This window comes from Hyperolius riggenbachi, chromosome 11 (genome assembly GCF_040937935.1).
Source record: "Hyperolius riggenbachi isolate aHypRig1 chromosome 11, aHypRig1.pri, whole genome shotgun sequence".
Taxonomy (NCBI): domain Eukaryota; kingdom Metazoa; phylum Chordata; class Amphibia; order Anura; family Hyperoliidae; genus Hyperolius; species Hyperolius riggenbachi.
This window is the reverse complement of record NC_090656.1, coordinates 14,944,583-14,961,295: the sequence shown is the minus strand read 5'-3', so window position 1 is coordinate 14,961,295 and position 16,713 is coordinate 14,944,583. Positions and strand designations below refer to the sequence as shown.

General features: G+C 47.9%; 1 protein-coding gene across 1 annotated transcript in view; it reads left to right on the top strand.

The window, feature by feature from the left end:
- Window positions 1-15,819, top strand: part of ZNF821 (zinc finger protein 821) — a 46,395-nt gene extending 30,576 nt beyond the window's left edge. Inside the window, exons 6-7 of the mRNA XM_068260682.1 lie at window positions 8,568-8,734; window positions 15,031-15,819. Coding sequence (XP_068116783.1) covers window positions 8,568-8,734; window positions 15,031-15,673 — 810 coding nt within the window. The 3' untranslated portion in view covers window positions 15,674-15,819. The remainder of the gene's footprint in view (window positions 1-8,567; window positions 8,735-15,030) is intronic.
- The last annotated feature ends 894 nt before the right edge of the window (window positions 15,820-16,713 follow it).

The window sequence follows — 16,713 nt, the reverse complement described above, 5'->3', positions numbered from 1 at the left end:
TCTATTAAGATCGCCAGGCTGGCGAACAACTAAAAGTTGGCTGCATGAAAGCCCACTAGAGGGCGCTCCTGTTGCGTACTTCTGATCGCCTCCGGTCTTGTTTCGCTTTCCTCGTCGCCATGGCGACGAGCGGAGTGACGTCATGGACGTCAGCCGACGTCCTGACGTCAGCCGCCTCCGATCCAGCCCTTAGCGCTGGCTGGAACTGTTTGGTCCGGCTGCGCTGGGCTCGGGCGGCTGGGGGGACCCTCTTTCGCCGCTGCACGCGGTGGATCGCCGCGCTGCGGCGGCGATCAGGTAGCACACGCGGCTGGAAAAGTGCCGGCTGCGTGTGCTGCTTTTTTATTTGATAAAAATCGGCCCAGCAGGGCCTGAGCGGCTGCCTTCGGCGGTAATGGACGAGCTGAGCTTGTCCATACCGCTAGACTGGTTAAAGGAAATCTGTAGTATTAAAAAAAAAAAAACTGTTTAACTTACCTGGGGCTTCTTGAAGCCCACTGGAGTCATCCTGTACCCTCTGGCCGGCAGCGAAGATCCCCACAAAGCTAGCCAGCCATATATCATACGGCAGTGTTGTGCGCATGCACACTACGGGAAAATTGCTACTGCGCATGCGCAGAACGCTTCCGTCAGTAGGATTGTGATCAGGGTGCGCACAGCTTGGGACCCGCATGCACTGTAACCTCCAACTGGCCACTACTGTCCAGCTTTAAGGGGGTCGCCACTGATGACTGAAGGCTTGGGAAGGACAGTGCGGGCACATGATCCATGCAGGGGGCTGCAAAAAGCGCTGGGTAAGTTAAAGGGATTCTTAAGCCCTGCAAAAAAATAAAATATATTTTTTACTCACCTGGGGCTTCTCCCAGCCCCCTGCAGCCGTCTTGTGCCCTCGCAGCCACTCATGGATCATCCGGTCCCACACCGCTAGCTACTTCATTTCACCGCCAGGCCTGGCCACACGTCAGTGTTCTCCCCAGGCTCTTTTAGCCGGGTGCTCCACCCGGCTAGATTTGGTGACCACCCGGCTGTCATCGGCTCACCTCCTCCTATGCTGTAAGCACAGTTGCCCTGCATTTTCAACTCGCCCCACCCGGCTACTTTTTCAGGCCACCCGGCTGGAAAAAAATTCTGGGGAGAACACTGCACGTCTCCTTTTTTGCGTTCCCCTGTGCAATAACGCTATTGTGGATGGAAACACGAAGAAGACAACGCGTCGCTGGTCCTGTTGGCGAAGTGAAAGCTGGCGGTGGGGGACAGGAGGAACCGATCCTGAATGCGAGGGCACGAACGGGACGGCTGCAAGGGGCTGGGAGAAGCCCCAGGTGAGTAAAACTGATTTATTTTATGTTTTTGCAGGTTTGTGTCTGTAAACTGTTTTTTTTGTTTTGTTTTGTTTTGTTTGTTCGTTTTGTTAAATTAACCCTTTAAATCGGAACTGTAGATAGGATTAAAACAAACTGTTTCACTTACCTGGGGCTTGCAAGCCCCCAGCAGCCGTCCTGTCCCACGCCGGTCCTCCACCATCCTCCGTTCTCCCACTGCCGCTCCGTTCCTCGACTTGTAAGTGGAGGCCAGCGCAGCCCTGCCAAGCGTATCCTTTCTACGCGTTCCCATCTGCAATTGCGCTATTGCGGACTGGAACACAAAGAAAGGATACGCGTGGCCAGAGTGGCCCGGTGGCACATACGCAGGCGCAGTGGCCCGGTGGCAAAATCGAAAGTAGCTGGAGGCTCGTGGAGGACCGGCGCAGGACGGCTGCTGGGGGCTTGCAGAAGCCCCAGGTTTTAATCCCATCTACAGTTCCGCTTTAAGTAATTAAAAAACAAACAAACAGTATATTTTGTATAGGTTCATACACACCTACCAACTATCTGCCAAACTTGTCTGTTAAGCCCCATTCACACTCTCAACAGCGGTCTTTTATGCAGCACAATTAGAAAAGAGTCATTAATAATTCAGTTAAGCTTGGTGTAAACTGTACAGTGTTTTAATATATAATAAAAAAAAAACACCTAGGGAATGCCTACTCTATATACAAGTGACACTGACTGTAGCGGGAAGCAGGGCTGTGGAGTCGGAGTCGGGGCAATTTTGGGTACCTGGAGTCAGTCGGGGAAAAAATGCTCCGACTCCTAATGAATTTAAAATGTAATTAAATAGAAAATATGATAAAATGTTCTATTTCTCAGATAATAGTCATCATAAATAATTTATATATACAGTAATAGCTTAGTCCACAAAAATGAAATGAACCAATCAAAAAAATAGTTACTAGTGCTGCAGTCCCTGTATTTTTAAGGTCAGATATACATATCTGATTGTGACTGTATATATGATGTGTACACAGAAATCTCTTATATATACTAAATAACATCTATGCTGTAAGAATAAAGCCTGATGTGTAGCCGTGTCACTAATAGAGATGTAGACAAGCAGATGCTAAAGCAGTCACTCATCCAGGACTGACAGCCTGGCCCGCCGGTGCTCAATCCTTCAGTGGGTCACCACCTCTACTATACAGTGAATCCAACACGATTAGAAGGAGGCACTCCAAAGGCGTATAAACAGTTGTTTATTCCACAGGTGACTAACACAACATGTTTCGGGGTTTCCCCCTTTCTCAAGTGTACAATCACCCTCCACAGTACAACAACTTATGAAGCATAGTGCACCACACCCACAACGGAAACCCCACCCGTTTGGTCAGCTGACCAGTGAGGCAAAAACATTAACCCCTCAGGGACACATTTTATTGGGCACTACACACAAAGGTGTCTACCCAATAACAGTAACACATCTAAGAAACATAAGCGTAAGCAACATTTAGCATTCAAAATATATGAAATGCAAAAGCAGATATACAGCCAGTTAATTACTCAATTTAGTGACTCACTGCCCCAGGGATACAAGGTTCCCTCTCTCCACACCACCCACCATTCGATGACATGGCATCAGTACCTAGGGGAGAAAACAGAGCAAAAAGCCATATATTAGTGACAATTCATAAAAAGCATTTTAAGCTAAACATGTCATTTAACCCTCTCGGGGCGATGGAATCCAATTTCCTCATCCATCTAGCTTCTCTCTGAAGTAAAACTCTGTCCCTATCTCCCCCTCTGCTGAGTGGTGGAACGTGATCCAATACCACCCACCTCAACTGCGACACCCCATGTCCCAGGGCATGAAAATGTTTGCCCACTGGGGTGTGAGTGCTAGGTTTGGTGGCATTGAATCCTCGGATAGAGCCTCTATGCTCCTGAATCCTGGACCTGACATCTCTGGTCGTCTTGCCCACATACATCAGACCACAGGGACACTTCAGTGCATAAACGACAAATTTGCTGTCACATGTGTACATAGATCGAATCTGGATCTTTTCACCTGTATGTGGGTGACTCACGTACTCGCCCTTCATAATGGCTCCACAGCAATTGCAATTCATGCACGGGAATGTCCCCCTCTTACTCGTTAGTTTACTCATTTCCACATACCGTGTAGAAAGGTCCACCCTGCTGACCATATTCTTTATGGTCCTACCTCTTTTGTATGAATACAAAGGAGGCTCTTTAAACAATTCCCCATATGTTGGATCCTGCTGAAGAACTGGCCAATATTTGTTAATCACACCTCTCACAAGACCAGACTGCTTGCAAAAAGTTTGCACAAAGGGTATCTTCCCAAGTTGTCTTTCTTTTTTCGATTCACTCCCCAATAACTCAGATCTCTCGATCCCCTCTACTTCTGTTCCAGCTCTTGCCAGGGTGGTGGGATCATACCCCTTACACGCAAATTTGTCAGTGAGCATACCTGCTGCCCTACGAAATCCTTCTTCTGTGGAGGCTATCCTTCTAGCTCTCATCAGTTGACCTTTAGGGATGGCTTTAATTACGTTCCTATTATGGAAACTGTCCACTCTCAACAGGTTATTCCTATCTGTTGGTTTCGTATACAGATCGGTTTGCAAACCCTCTGGAGTGACTGAAATTGCCACATCCAGATAGTGGATAACCCTATCCGAGTGTTCCATAGTAAACTTAATGGTCGGATGTGCCAAATTGGCCTCATCTACCATCAGTTGAAGCTCATCTAACTCACCCTGCCAAAGAATCAAGACATCGTCCACAAACCTAAAATATCTTAGCATCTTATCACAATACTTAGTATTCTTAATAAACATTTTCTGTTCAAGTTTATGCATAAATAGGTTTGCAAATGAAGGGGCTACCGGTGACCCCATACTTGTGCCTTGTGTCTGCAAGTAATAGTCATTTTCAAACTTGAAATAGTTATTTCTGAGAACCATCTCCAGGCAATCAAGCAGGAAATACACCTGATGATGCGACAGTGCTGTCTCTAGAAGAAACTCCTCAATGTACCCCATTCCTTCCTCATGCGGAATAGAGGTAAACAGGCTCTGCACATCTAATGTGGCTAAGATCAAACCCTCACCCCTCACTGTGACTCCTGGCAAATTCTGGAGTAAGTCTGTGGTGTCTTTCAAGCAAGTAGGGATATTCTTCACTAATTCCTGTAAGAATGAATCCACATATTTAGAAAGGGGGTACAGTGTTGATCCAATGGCCGATACAATCGGACGTCCTGGAGGTTTTGTTGGATTCTTGTGTATTTTCGGGAGTAGATATAATAACGGTACCTGGGGATGTGTTACCTCCAAGTACTCTGCTGTCTTTTTATCTATCATGCCCTGCAAAAGAGCTTCATTAATCAAACGGTCAACCTTGGATTTAATCACCCAGGTGGGGTCACTCCTACATTTCTCATAGTGGCTCTCTACCTGTAGCTGTCTATGGGCTTCCTCAACATATTGCTGTCTGTCCATAACCACAGTGGCACCCCCTTTATCAGCTTTGATCACCAAAATTGTATCATTCTGTTTAAGAGATGTTAGTGCCTTTCTTTCATCATAAGTCAGGTTATGGCTAACTGTGTGCTTCAAGCCAAGCCACCCTTTCTTTACTTCAGAATACACCAGTTTCTTGAACGTTTGCAAAGCCGGGGTCATCAGGTCTGGTAACCAAGTGCTTTTTCTCCGTAGCACTGGTGCCCCCGACACTGCAGTGGTGTCCTTGAAACACATTTTCAATTGAAGATTCCTTATAAATTTATCAAACTCTATTTCCCAATCAAAAAACTCCTGATCAAATACAGGCACAAATCCCAGCCCTTTCTCCAGTACTGAGCTTTCAGCAACAGTTAATGTATGACTGGAAATATTCACCACAAGGGAGCTTACCTCTGCCCCTTTGTTGTCCTGTTCCTGTGGGGGTACTGATCCCTTGGTAACGGTGCCCGTGGATTGCGACGAGGATGAGTTGGGTTTGCGTCCTTTCCCACCCCTCCTCTGCCGCTTATCCCTCCTGTGTCTGTGGGGGCTCGGTCGTCCTGAAAACCCTGATGTTGTTGCTCGGCTCCCTCAGACGCCGAGCTACTGTATCCGCCTGTGCTCCCTCCGCTTCCTGCGGATGGAACTCCGCTTTGCACGGGCCTCTTTCCTCCTGGTTTCCTCCACTGACGCTGCTTCCGATGACGCGGTCTCCGCTCACCCGCGCCATCTCCTGTCGCACTTCCTGCTCCTCCAATACTCTCCTGGGGTCTCTGGGGTCCACGCTGACTGCGTCGCTCCGCTTTCCAGGTATACACCCGATTCAGGCGGTAATCCTCTGCGTCGCGTGCAATTTTCCCCTGTTTCCTCTGCAGGATGACACTCCGTGCTTCCTCCAAGACCTCGTCCTGGTCCTGGCAGAGCTCATCAAACTCCTCCTTGGGCAGCACACCTTTGATTTTATTCTTCAAGTCGGTAATCTTTTTGCTCAAAAGGCTTAATCTGACGTGCAGCCTTTCCACAGTGAGTACCATAACATCCAAGCTGCCTTTATTAAGGATTTCAAAAAACCTTGTCACAAAGGTAGGATCATCCCTCAGCAAGGTGGACCTCAGGCTGATCCGGTAACCTCTCGGTATACGTTTATTCTTGATATAGTCCACCAGGAAGGATTGATGTAGGGTATAACTTAGATACTGTTTTTTCAGCTCAAAGAGCTCTTTCTGGGCTCCTGTTTCCAGGGCTCCAGTCCCAGTATCAAACGATGTGCATTCCACCTGACTCAATATCCGGGTGATGTCCTCATCATTATAGGCAAAGGTCACTGCAAAGTTGAGCGGATCAACTGGCTGAACATCAATGTTGTCTCCAATAACTGTACTGGTATCCATTGAGACCAGAGGTCTACTGTTATTGGGTAGACACCTTTGTGTGTAGTGCCCAATAAAATGTGTCCCTGAGGATTTAATGTTTTTGCCTCACTGGTCAGCTGACCAAACGGGTGGGGTTTCCGTTGTGGGTGTGGTGCACTATGCTTCATAAGTTGTTGTACTGTGGAGGGTGATTGTACACTTGAGAAAGGGGGAAACCCCGAAACATGTTGTGTTAGTCACCTGTGGAATAAACAACTGTTTATACGCCTTTGGAGTGCCTCCTTCTAATCGTGTTGGATTCACTAATAGAGATGGTCAATGAGATGGAAATAATTCTGCATTGATGCTGGTTTGTGCAAATGTATGCACTACCTTTGCTCATGAAATCAAATAATTTGATATGTTAAAATTTGGTTTGGTGACTACAAATTAAAGGGTACCTGAGACGGATGAAAAGAAACGTTTTTTTATACATACCTGGGGCTTCTTCCAGCCCCCTTCAGGCCAATCAGTCCCTCGCTGTCCTCCTCCACCACCTGGATCTTCTGCTATGAGTCCCGGTAATTCAGCCAGTCAGCACAGTCCAGCCATGTGCCGCTCCCACAGCCAGGAGCGTTCTGCACCTGCGCAATAGTGCTGCACAGGTGTAGTATGCTCCTGGCGGCGGAGTGTGTGCATGCGCACTACGCCTGACTGGCTCAAGTACCTGGACTCATAGCAGAAGATCCAGGTGGTGGAGGAGGACAACGAGGGACTGATTGGCCTGAAGGGGGCTGGAAGAAGCCCCAGGTATGTATAAAACTTTAATTTCATCTGTCTCAGGTTTACTTTGTTACACAGTAGTACTATACTCTACATATGCACTCCCCACAGAGCTGCAGGGAATCCACTGAGAATGCTGTGCACATTGAACAGAGAGGTGTTGTCTGTCACCCATAAACCTGGTTCAGATTGTGCATGAAGAATGTGTAATAGAGGAAGAATCTCCTCATTCCCCTGCAGAGTACCTGCACATCACTCTTACATGTACCCACACTTACATTGCCTAGGGCCTGATAGATGTTCTTCGGTCTGTACCTTTTACAAGGACTAGATTTAGCCTATGACTAAAAGTATTAGAGGCAGAAGATCAGCCAAATAGCCAGGTAACTGGTATTGTTTAAACGGGAATAAATTTTGCAGCCTCCATATCCCTCTCACTTCAGTCGTGTTTTAAAATTCCTAACCATTGGCAGTTAAGAGATGCATTTTATGTTACATACTTTCAATCAACAAGATTGTAATATGCAAATTAGAGGAGTCTGTGGAGTTCTAAACTGAGGAGTTGGTGGATTTTTGTACCGACTCCACAGCCCTGGCAGGAAGGGAGGGAGGGGGGTTCAGCAGTATGTGTCATTGTTTTGTAATGCAGAAAGCTGATTGGTATATGTAGGTCAGTATCTGGAGCTAGCGAAGGGTTTGTGGAGACTGCCATATTTATTTCCTTTTAAACAATACCAGTTGCCTGGCAGCCCAGTTGGTCTATTTGGCTGCAGTAGTGTCTGAATAACACCAGAAACAAGCATGCAGCTAGTCTTGTCAGATCTGACAATGTGAGAAACCCCCGATCTCTGCTGCATGCTTGTTCAGGGTGTATGGCTGAAAGTATTAGAGGCAGAGGATCAGCAGGGCAGCCAGGCAACTGGTATTGCTTAACCTCCTTGCCGGTCTAAAAAATCCGGCAAGGAGGCAGCGCCGCACTTTTTTTTTATTTTTATTTTTTTTAAATCATGTAGCGAGCCCAGGGCTCGCTACATGATAGCCGCTAAGCGGCGGCATCCCCCCACCCACTCCGATCGCCTTCGGCGATCAGAGTATGCAGGGAATCCCGTTGAGAACGGGATTTCCTGCAGGGCTTCCCCGGTCGCCATGGCGACCGGGCGGGATGACGTCACCGACGTCATAGACGTCGTGACGTCAGAGGGAACTCCGATCCGCCCCTTAGCGCTGCCTGGCACTGATTGGTCAGGCTGCGCAGGGGTCTGGGGCGGGGGGGGGGGGCGGCTCGGCGTGGCGGGTAGCGGCGAATCGGCGGCGAGCGGCGGCGATCGCGACCTACACGCAGCTAGCAAAGTGCTAGCTGCGTGTAGGGAAAAAAATTATGCAAATCGGCCCAGCGGGGCCTGAGATATCCTCCTGCGCAGGTTACCCCTCGGGATAACCGGCAAGGAGGTTAAAAGGAAATAAATATGTCAGCCTCCATATCCCTCTCACTACAGTGGTCCTTTCAGCAGTGTGGCATTTTCCTGCTGACACTGTACACTGAGAATAGTGGCGTATTCTGTAATCTGTTTATGTGTTTGTTGTTACAGCACACAGCCGCTGTGGTCAGTGCTAAGAGCTACCTGTGTCCGGTGTGTGGCCGTGCTCTCAGCTCGCCGGGCTCCCTGGGCCGTCACCTGCTCATCCACTCGGAGGATCAGATGTCCAACTGTGCCGTGTGCGGGGCCCAATTCTCCACTCATGCTACCTTCAACAGGTGGGTGTGCACAGCGGGCTGCTTATCTGGGTTCTTAAAGTGACCCAGAGATGAATATAAAGCCTGTTTTTTTTTTTCTTTACTTACCCGGTGCTTCCTCCAGCCCCATAAGCATGGATGCGTCCCTCGCCGTCCTCACGTGTGCCTCCCGCTGTCCGCCCGGAATCCTCTGTGTGGCCGCAACGAAACCCCGGTAGACAGTTCAGTCAGACTGAGTGACGTCAGCCGGGGCCTTCTGCGCTTGCGCAGAAGATCCGTGCTTGCGCAGAAGGCCCCCTGGTGACGTCACACAGCCGCTTACTGGAGAAGATTGCGGAAGACCGCAGAAGGACGGCGAGGGACGCATCCATGCTTATGGGGGTCTGGGTCACTTTAAGGTGAACCTGAACCAAGTTAAAATTGTAATAAACACTTGTTGGACCTGCAAATGAATATTTAATACTTGCCTCTCCGTCAGTTCCTCGCAGAAGCTCACCATTTTCTTCTTACAACGATTCCTTCCATTTCTGACAAGATTTTGTCAGAACTGAAATATATCAGTTTCTGTCAGTTATAACTGAAAGGACAACTGATGTGCAAGGTAATGTCCATGTTTCCCTATGGCTCAAAGTGGGCGGTATAACAGTTTAACAGTGTGCTAACTAGGAAGCTGCTATGGGGTAATGGTCATTTTCAAAGTGTAGGACGGAGAATTCCATTGATCACAATGGACAAACAGGCCTCTGGAAGAGATTGAGTAGACTGAACGGAAGGTAAGTATGCCGTGTGTAGGTTTATTTTGACTTTTTTAATTTTTAGCTCAGCTTTGCTTTTAAAGGACACCTGTAACGTGATCTATAGAGCGCAAACCCACTGGTGCCTGCACATTGTGGCCGCGCTCGTACATGGAGGGGCGTGTGGCCGCAAAGGTGAAGATGGTCCCAGACGTCTGTGAAAGGGGTCCCAGTAGATCAGGGAAGCTTCTGGAGCACCTGGAGGCTTCCTCTTTAAAGGATACCTGAAGTGACATGATGAGATAGACATGTGTATGTACAGTGCCTAGCACACTAATAACTATGCTGTGTTCCTTTTTTTTCTGTCTCTGCCTGAAAGAGTTAAATATCAGGTATGTAAGTGGCAGTTCCTGTCCGAGACTACAGTGTGACCCTAACTGATAAGAAATTCTAACTATAAAACACTCTGGTTGAACTTGATGGATGGATGGATGTCTTTTTTTTTTTTTCAACCCAAATAACTATGTAACACTTTCCTTGCAGAAAATGGCTTTTGAGAGCAGCGAAGAGATAAAAAGTCAATAGTTCATAGATTTTAGCTCTGGCATCCTTTAATGAATGTGTCATTGACCAAAACAATAAAATAGTTAAAACTTAAAAACTAGATTTAAACATAAAATAAAACTGGAATATCTTAAAAAGTCATTTTTAGGAGAAGGAAGATAGATACAATTGTTTATTTAATTAGTTTATTTTCGCTTCGGGTGACCTTTATAATATGTTAGGCTTGTGGTTTGTTTTTTCAGTTTTTTGTTGTTGTTTTATTAGTTTAACCTGATCAACCCCGATCCTGCCCTTTCCTCTACATGTTGGTCTCAGTACAGATTCTATAACCAGAAGCTTCAGCTGGTGGTCCACTGAGTATCCACACCTTTACTGGGTTCCTCTCAAGGCCGTACGGTCTGTGATTTTAAACTCCTCTGTAGTTTGGCCCTGGGGACCCCATCTGTAGGCTCTGACTCCAGTAAGGCTAGGTCCACACTAGACACAGATGCAGGACGGACACTGCAGTCCGGATCCGGGGAAGATTAGGGGAAGTACCACCGTACTGCAAACTGATGAAAGTGCATCAGTTTTGCATCAGTTTTGCATCAGTTTTGTATCCGTTTCCGTTCAGGTTTTTCCCTGACAGAAAACGTCTCTATCATTAGGAAGGAGTGGGAGGATTTTTTGGGCCAATCATAAAGCTCAGGCTATCCGTTTTCACATCCGTTTTTTTGCCTGTGGAGCTGGAGATGCGTTTTCTCATTGCTTTTCACTACCCCTGCGTGTATCCGTGGTCCTGATCCGTTGCGTGAAAATGCAGCAGGTCCGGACCTTCCGTTCAGGTTTTGAAAACGGATCCCCGCAAACGCAGACGGATCCGTTTTTTACTTGGGTGAGGCTGGCTGCTATTTTAAACATTAGTATCCGGGACTCCGTTTTTCATCAGGTTTGAAAAACGCAGCCACGGATATGTTTCCGGACCTAGTGTGGACGCAGCCTTACACCATTTGCAGGACCTGAAGCTCAGCCTTTCTCTGTAACCCACAATTGGGCCTCAATTCATAAAGCATTCCCGCATTCGGTAATGCAGAAAACAGCTGACTTTACCGAGCACTTAGGAAAGTGTCAATTCATAAAAGCTGTTACCGCATGAAAAGCTCAAATTACCGAGCAGTGAGGTAAATTACTGACTTATGCTGCAATTACCTCAACACGTCAGCAAATGTCAATTCATAAATCCTACAACAAGCGGTAATACAGACGATAATTACCGCCACCTCTGGTGAGGTCTTAAAGGGGACCTGAAGAGAGAGGTATATGGAGGCTGCCATGTTTATTTCCTTTTAAGCAATGCTAGTTACCTGGCAGCCCTGCTGATCCTCTGCCTCTAATACTATTAGCCATAGCCCCTGAACAAGCATGCAGCAGATCAGGTGTTTCTGACATTGTCAGATCTGACAATATTAGCTGCATGCTTGTTTCTGGTGTTATTCAGATACTACAGCAGAGAAATAGACCAGCAGGGCTGCCAGACAACTGGTATTGATTAAAAGGAAATAAATATGGCAGCCTCTGTATACCTCTTACTTCAGTTCCCCTTTAACAATGCGAAGTCTCTGTGAGTCTGTGCTGGTAACTGTGACTCTCAGAAGCAGAAGCAGAGATAGCTGTAGCTGCTGACTGACAGGAGCAGGGAGCCAATAGAAACAGCCCCTGTCTCCTGATAGGATTTTGATAGGATCCGCTGCTTCTCAGTGGGACAAACTTATCTAGCCCCAGGCAGCCAGCAGAGGATAGGAACAAAACAGATTTCCCCAGATACCCTTCAGCGGTGTAACCCATTCAGTTCCTGATTGAATATGCGAGGAACTAGTGGGTAAAATCGCATAATTAGGACATATGTAAAGTCCCTTGGAGTTCATCTAAGCTGTGGCAATAAAGTGTTAAGAAAGACTAATGGACGGAGATTCAGAGCGAGCAGAGGCAGTATAAGAAAACGTGCATTCTAAAGGGATGTCGGGGATGCCTCTTACTACCATAATGTCCTCACTGCATGTAATTACAGCTTGTAACAAAAGAGCGACTGCTTCACACTTCTGCTGTTACTACGGTAATTTACCGAACTTCAAAGGCAGCTGTGAAAATCTTTATGAATTGACACAAAAAAGTCTAAAACACTGAATGCAGTATTTTAAAGAGGAACTGTCGCGAAAATCTTAAAATTTAAAACCCCTAGAAATAAGAAGTACGTTTCTTCCAGCGTAAAATGAGCCATAAATGACTTTTCACCTGTGTTGAAATAAAGAAAACCCTAAGAACTCCCCATGAGAAGATGGGCTAGTCCAAAATCTGTCGGTAATGTCAGATTTCTACTACCTACTGTAAGTGACAGCAACATAGAAGAAAAGTAATGGATGGCCCATTTTACTCCGGTAGAAACACACTTCTTGTTTGTATATGTTTACATGTATTTTACATTTTTAAGATTTTCGCGACAGAGGTCCAGAATGACAAGAATATTTTATCGCTCAGCCTTTTATGAATCGAGGCCCTTGGTATTGCAGACTTTCTTCAGAATCCAGAATAATGATGCAATATTTTTTTTGTCCAATTTTACCATTTCTATGTAATATGAGGGACTACTTAAAGGGATACTGTAGGGGGGTCGGGGGAAAATGAGCTGAACTTACCCGGGGCTTCTAATGGTCCCCCGCAGACATCCTGTGTTGGCGCAGCCACTCACCGATGCTCCGGCCCCGCCTCCAGTTCACTTCTGGAATTTCTGACTTTAAAGTCAGAAAACCACTGCGCCTGCACGCCCGTGTCCTCGCTCCCGCTGATGTCACCAGGAGTGTACTGCGCAGACACAGACCATACTGGGCCTGCGCTGTGCGCTCTTGATGACATCAGCGGGATCGAGGACACGGCAACGCAGGCGCAGTGGTTTTCAGACTTTAAAGTCTGAAATTCCAGAAGTGAACCGGAGGCGGGGCCGGAGCACCGGTGCTGCGCCAACACAGGATGTCTGCGGGGGACCGTTAGAAGCCCCGGGAAAGTTCAACTCTTTTTCCCCTGACCCCCCCTACAGTATCCCTTTAAAGTATAATACATTTTTTTACCAGGTTTTCTCAACTTATTCTTTCGCTATTGGAAGGGGTGGGGGTGGGGCCAGAGAAATTGGTGTAGTTGGCATGGCAGGTAGGTCGCCCACTCACTCAGAAGAAAACTTCTCATCTCTTCTCATCTCTTTAAGTTCTTGAAATAAATGATACAATTCTCTCCTAGACTTCAGTTAAAATTTGGGCTTCACACAGAGTCATTGTGGAGGTGACACTCTAGTCTAGATGAATTTTCTTCCACAAAATCAAATATTATTTACTCACTGCTCTGTGTTTATTATGTGGTCTACATGCAGTCTGCATTTCAAACATTCCAATATAATCATAAATGTGTCTGCTGTAACAAATCTTTTCTCAGTCAGCCTGGCTCCTTTCTGGTACATTGCTGGGGAGAGGGAAGCTGTTTTTAACCCCTCCAACATTCCTGCTCCTCACTGATTTGGCTGAGGGCAGTTCAGAGTGACATGAGGCTGAGGAGGGAAATACACCTCACCCCTCTGCAGAAGCCGCTTAAAATACGACCTATGCTGTGCTCACATTTGTTATTTACGAAGCAAGTTAGATATGTGCAGTGCAGTTTCTAGGAGAAAAAGAGTAAGGGAGGAAAATACATCAGGATTAGCTTCTTGTCAGAAGCAGTAAAGATGGAAAATGCCTGGAACAGTTTTCTCTTTACTTACTACATAGAATTCACTGAAACCAAAATGTGAACAGTACAATACATATGTTATGTAAGTAGAAGTATTTATCTACTTCTATATGTATTTTTTTCCCCTAGGAGAGTACGGCTTTCCCTGCTGCTTTAACAACCCTATGGTTGTAAATTGGACAACTAAACATAGATTGGGTACAATAAAAATAAAGATCGACAAATGGGGGGGGGGGATGACCTACCTTCTGGGTCAGGACATTTGGGTGTGACTATTACAAAATGTCCTTATTCTCAACAGAGCAGTACATGGCACAGCGATCACACATTTTTTTTCAAGTGTTTGTGTCACCCTTCTCTCAAGTGTCTAGTCAGAGTGTAAGTCTTGTATCTTGCCTCTATTAAAGTGAATGGGAACCGCATTTAAAAAAATGAGACAGATATTTACCCAAGGAGAGGGAAGGCTCTGGGTCCTATAGAGCCTTTCCCGCTCCTCTCCTGGTCCCCTCGTTCCAGTGCTGGCTCGCCCGGTAGCAGTATTTGACTAATTTAGTCATATACTGCTTTACCCGGCCGAAGGAGGCTTCAGAATTCTTCAGGGAGCCCGAGTGCTCCTGAAGGGCTGCCCTGTACTGCACCGGCGCAAGCACGCTCTCTTGCACGCTCACGCCTGTGCAGTATGGAGCCGTACGTCTTCGGGAGGACACGGCTCCTGAAGACCTCCAAATACCCTTTTGGCGGGGGATTGAAACGGACGGGGGGGGGGGGGGGGGGCGGCCAGCACAGATAGAGCTCACCGAGAGAGGAGACCGAAGGCTCTATACGACCCAGAGCCTTCCCTCTCCTTAGGTAAGTATTTGCTTCATTTTTCTTTAAATGCGGTTCCCATTCACTTTAAAGGGGAACTGAAGTAGGAGGTATACGGAGCGGAGGCTGCCATATTTATTTCCTCTTAATCAATACCAGTTGCCTGGCAGCCCTGCTGGTCTATTTCTCTGCAGTAGTATCTGATTAACACCAGAAACAAGCATGCAGCTAGTCTTGCCAGATCTGACTTTAAAGTCTGAAACACCTGATCTGCTGCATGCTTGTTCAGGGGCTATGGCTAATAGTATTAGAGGCAGAGGATCAGCAGGGCTGAAAGGGAACTGGTATTGCTTAAAAGGAAATAAACATGGCAGCCTCCATATACCTCTCTCTTCAGTTCCCCTTTAATCCTTGGATAGGTTACAATGCTTTAGCGCTGACCTTCTCCCACTTGCTTTTCAGTGAGAAGTTGCCAGAAGTTTTGTGCACAGACTCCTGGGAACAGAACGACCACAAACCCTCTAGTGATGAAGATGGGAACTGCACCGCGGTGTACCCTGCTGGAGTTCTTCTGGTGTGCAACAGCTGCGTAGCCTACAGGAAGATGATGGCGGCCCAGTCCCTCACAGCTCGCAAGTGGTCGTCTCGCAGACAGAACGAGCCCGTGGAGGCACGAATGCAGCGATTAGAGCGAGAGCGCACCGCTAAGAAGAGCCGGCGGGACAGCGAGACCCCGGAGGAACGAGAGATGAGGAGGATGAGAGACCGGGAAGCCAAGCGACAGCAGAGGATGCAGGAAACGGATGAACAAAGGGCCAGACGCCTGCAGAGGGATCGCGAGGCCATGCGGCTAAAACGGGCCAATGAGACGCCGGAGAAGCGCCAGGCCAGACTCGTTAAGGAGCGTGAAGCCAAAAGGTTGAAGCGGCGCCTGGAAAAGATGGACATGATGCTGCGGGCGCAGTTTGGGCAGGACCCTGCTGCCATGGCTGCCTTAGCTGCAGAAATAAACTTCTTTCAGCTGCCGGTGGGCGGCGGGGAATTGGAACAGCAGATTATGGGGAAGATTGCACTGGATGATCAGAATAACGGATCCTTGCACTGACCAGTCCTCACTACGTCTCCTTCTATCCAGCGGCCACGGTGCTCCCACCCAAAACTGAGTCTATGCCGACCGGGCGAAGTGACTGGCCTCTCATATCTCTGCTGCTCTCCTGTACTGGCAGCAGTGTGTGGGCACCGGTATCCTGTACTGGCAGCAGTGTGTGGGCACCGGTATCCTGTACTGGCAGCAGTGTGTGGGCACCGGTATCCTGTACTGGCAGCAGTGTGTGGGCACCGGTATCCTGTACTGGCAGCAGTGTGTGGGCACCGGTATCCTGTACTGGCAGCAGTGTGTGGGCACCAGTATCCTGGCTCTGGTATCTCCGGTGTCTTGTACTGGCAGCAGTGTGTGGGCACCGGTATCCTGGCTCTGGTATCTCCGGTGTCTTGTACTGGCAGCAGTGTGTGGGCACCGGTATCCTGGCTCTGGTATCTCCGGTGTCTTGTACTGGCAGCAGTGTGTGGGCACTGGGATCCTGGCTCTGGTATCCTGTACTGGCAGCAGTGTGTGGGCACCGGTATCCTGGCTGTAGTATCTCCGGTGTCTTGTACTGGCAGCAGTGTGTGGGCACCGGTATCCTGGCTCTGGTATCCTGTACTGGCAGCAGTGTGTGGGCACCGGTATCCTGGCTGTAGTATCTCCGGTGTCTTGTACTGGCAGCAGTGTGTGGGCTCTAGTATCTCCGGTGTCCTGTACTGGCAGCAGTGTGTGGGCTCTGGTATCTCCGGTGTCTTGTACTGGCAGCAGTGTGTGGGCACTGGGATCCTGGCTCTGGTATCCTGTACTGGCAGCAGTGTGTGGGCACCGGTATCCTGGCTCTGGTATCCTGTACTGGCAACAGTGTGTGGACACTGGTATCCTGGCTGTAGTATCTCCGGTGTCTTGTACTGGCAGCAGTGTGTGGGCACCGGTATCCTGGCTCTGGTATCCTGTACTGGCAGCAGTGTGTGGGCACCGGTATCCTGGCTGTAGTATCTCCGGTGTCTTGTACTGGCAGCAGTGTGTGGGCTCTAGTATCTCCGGTGTCCTGTACTGGCAGC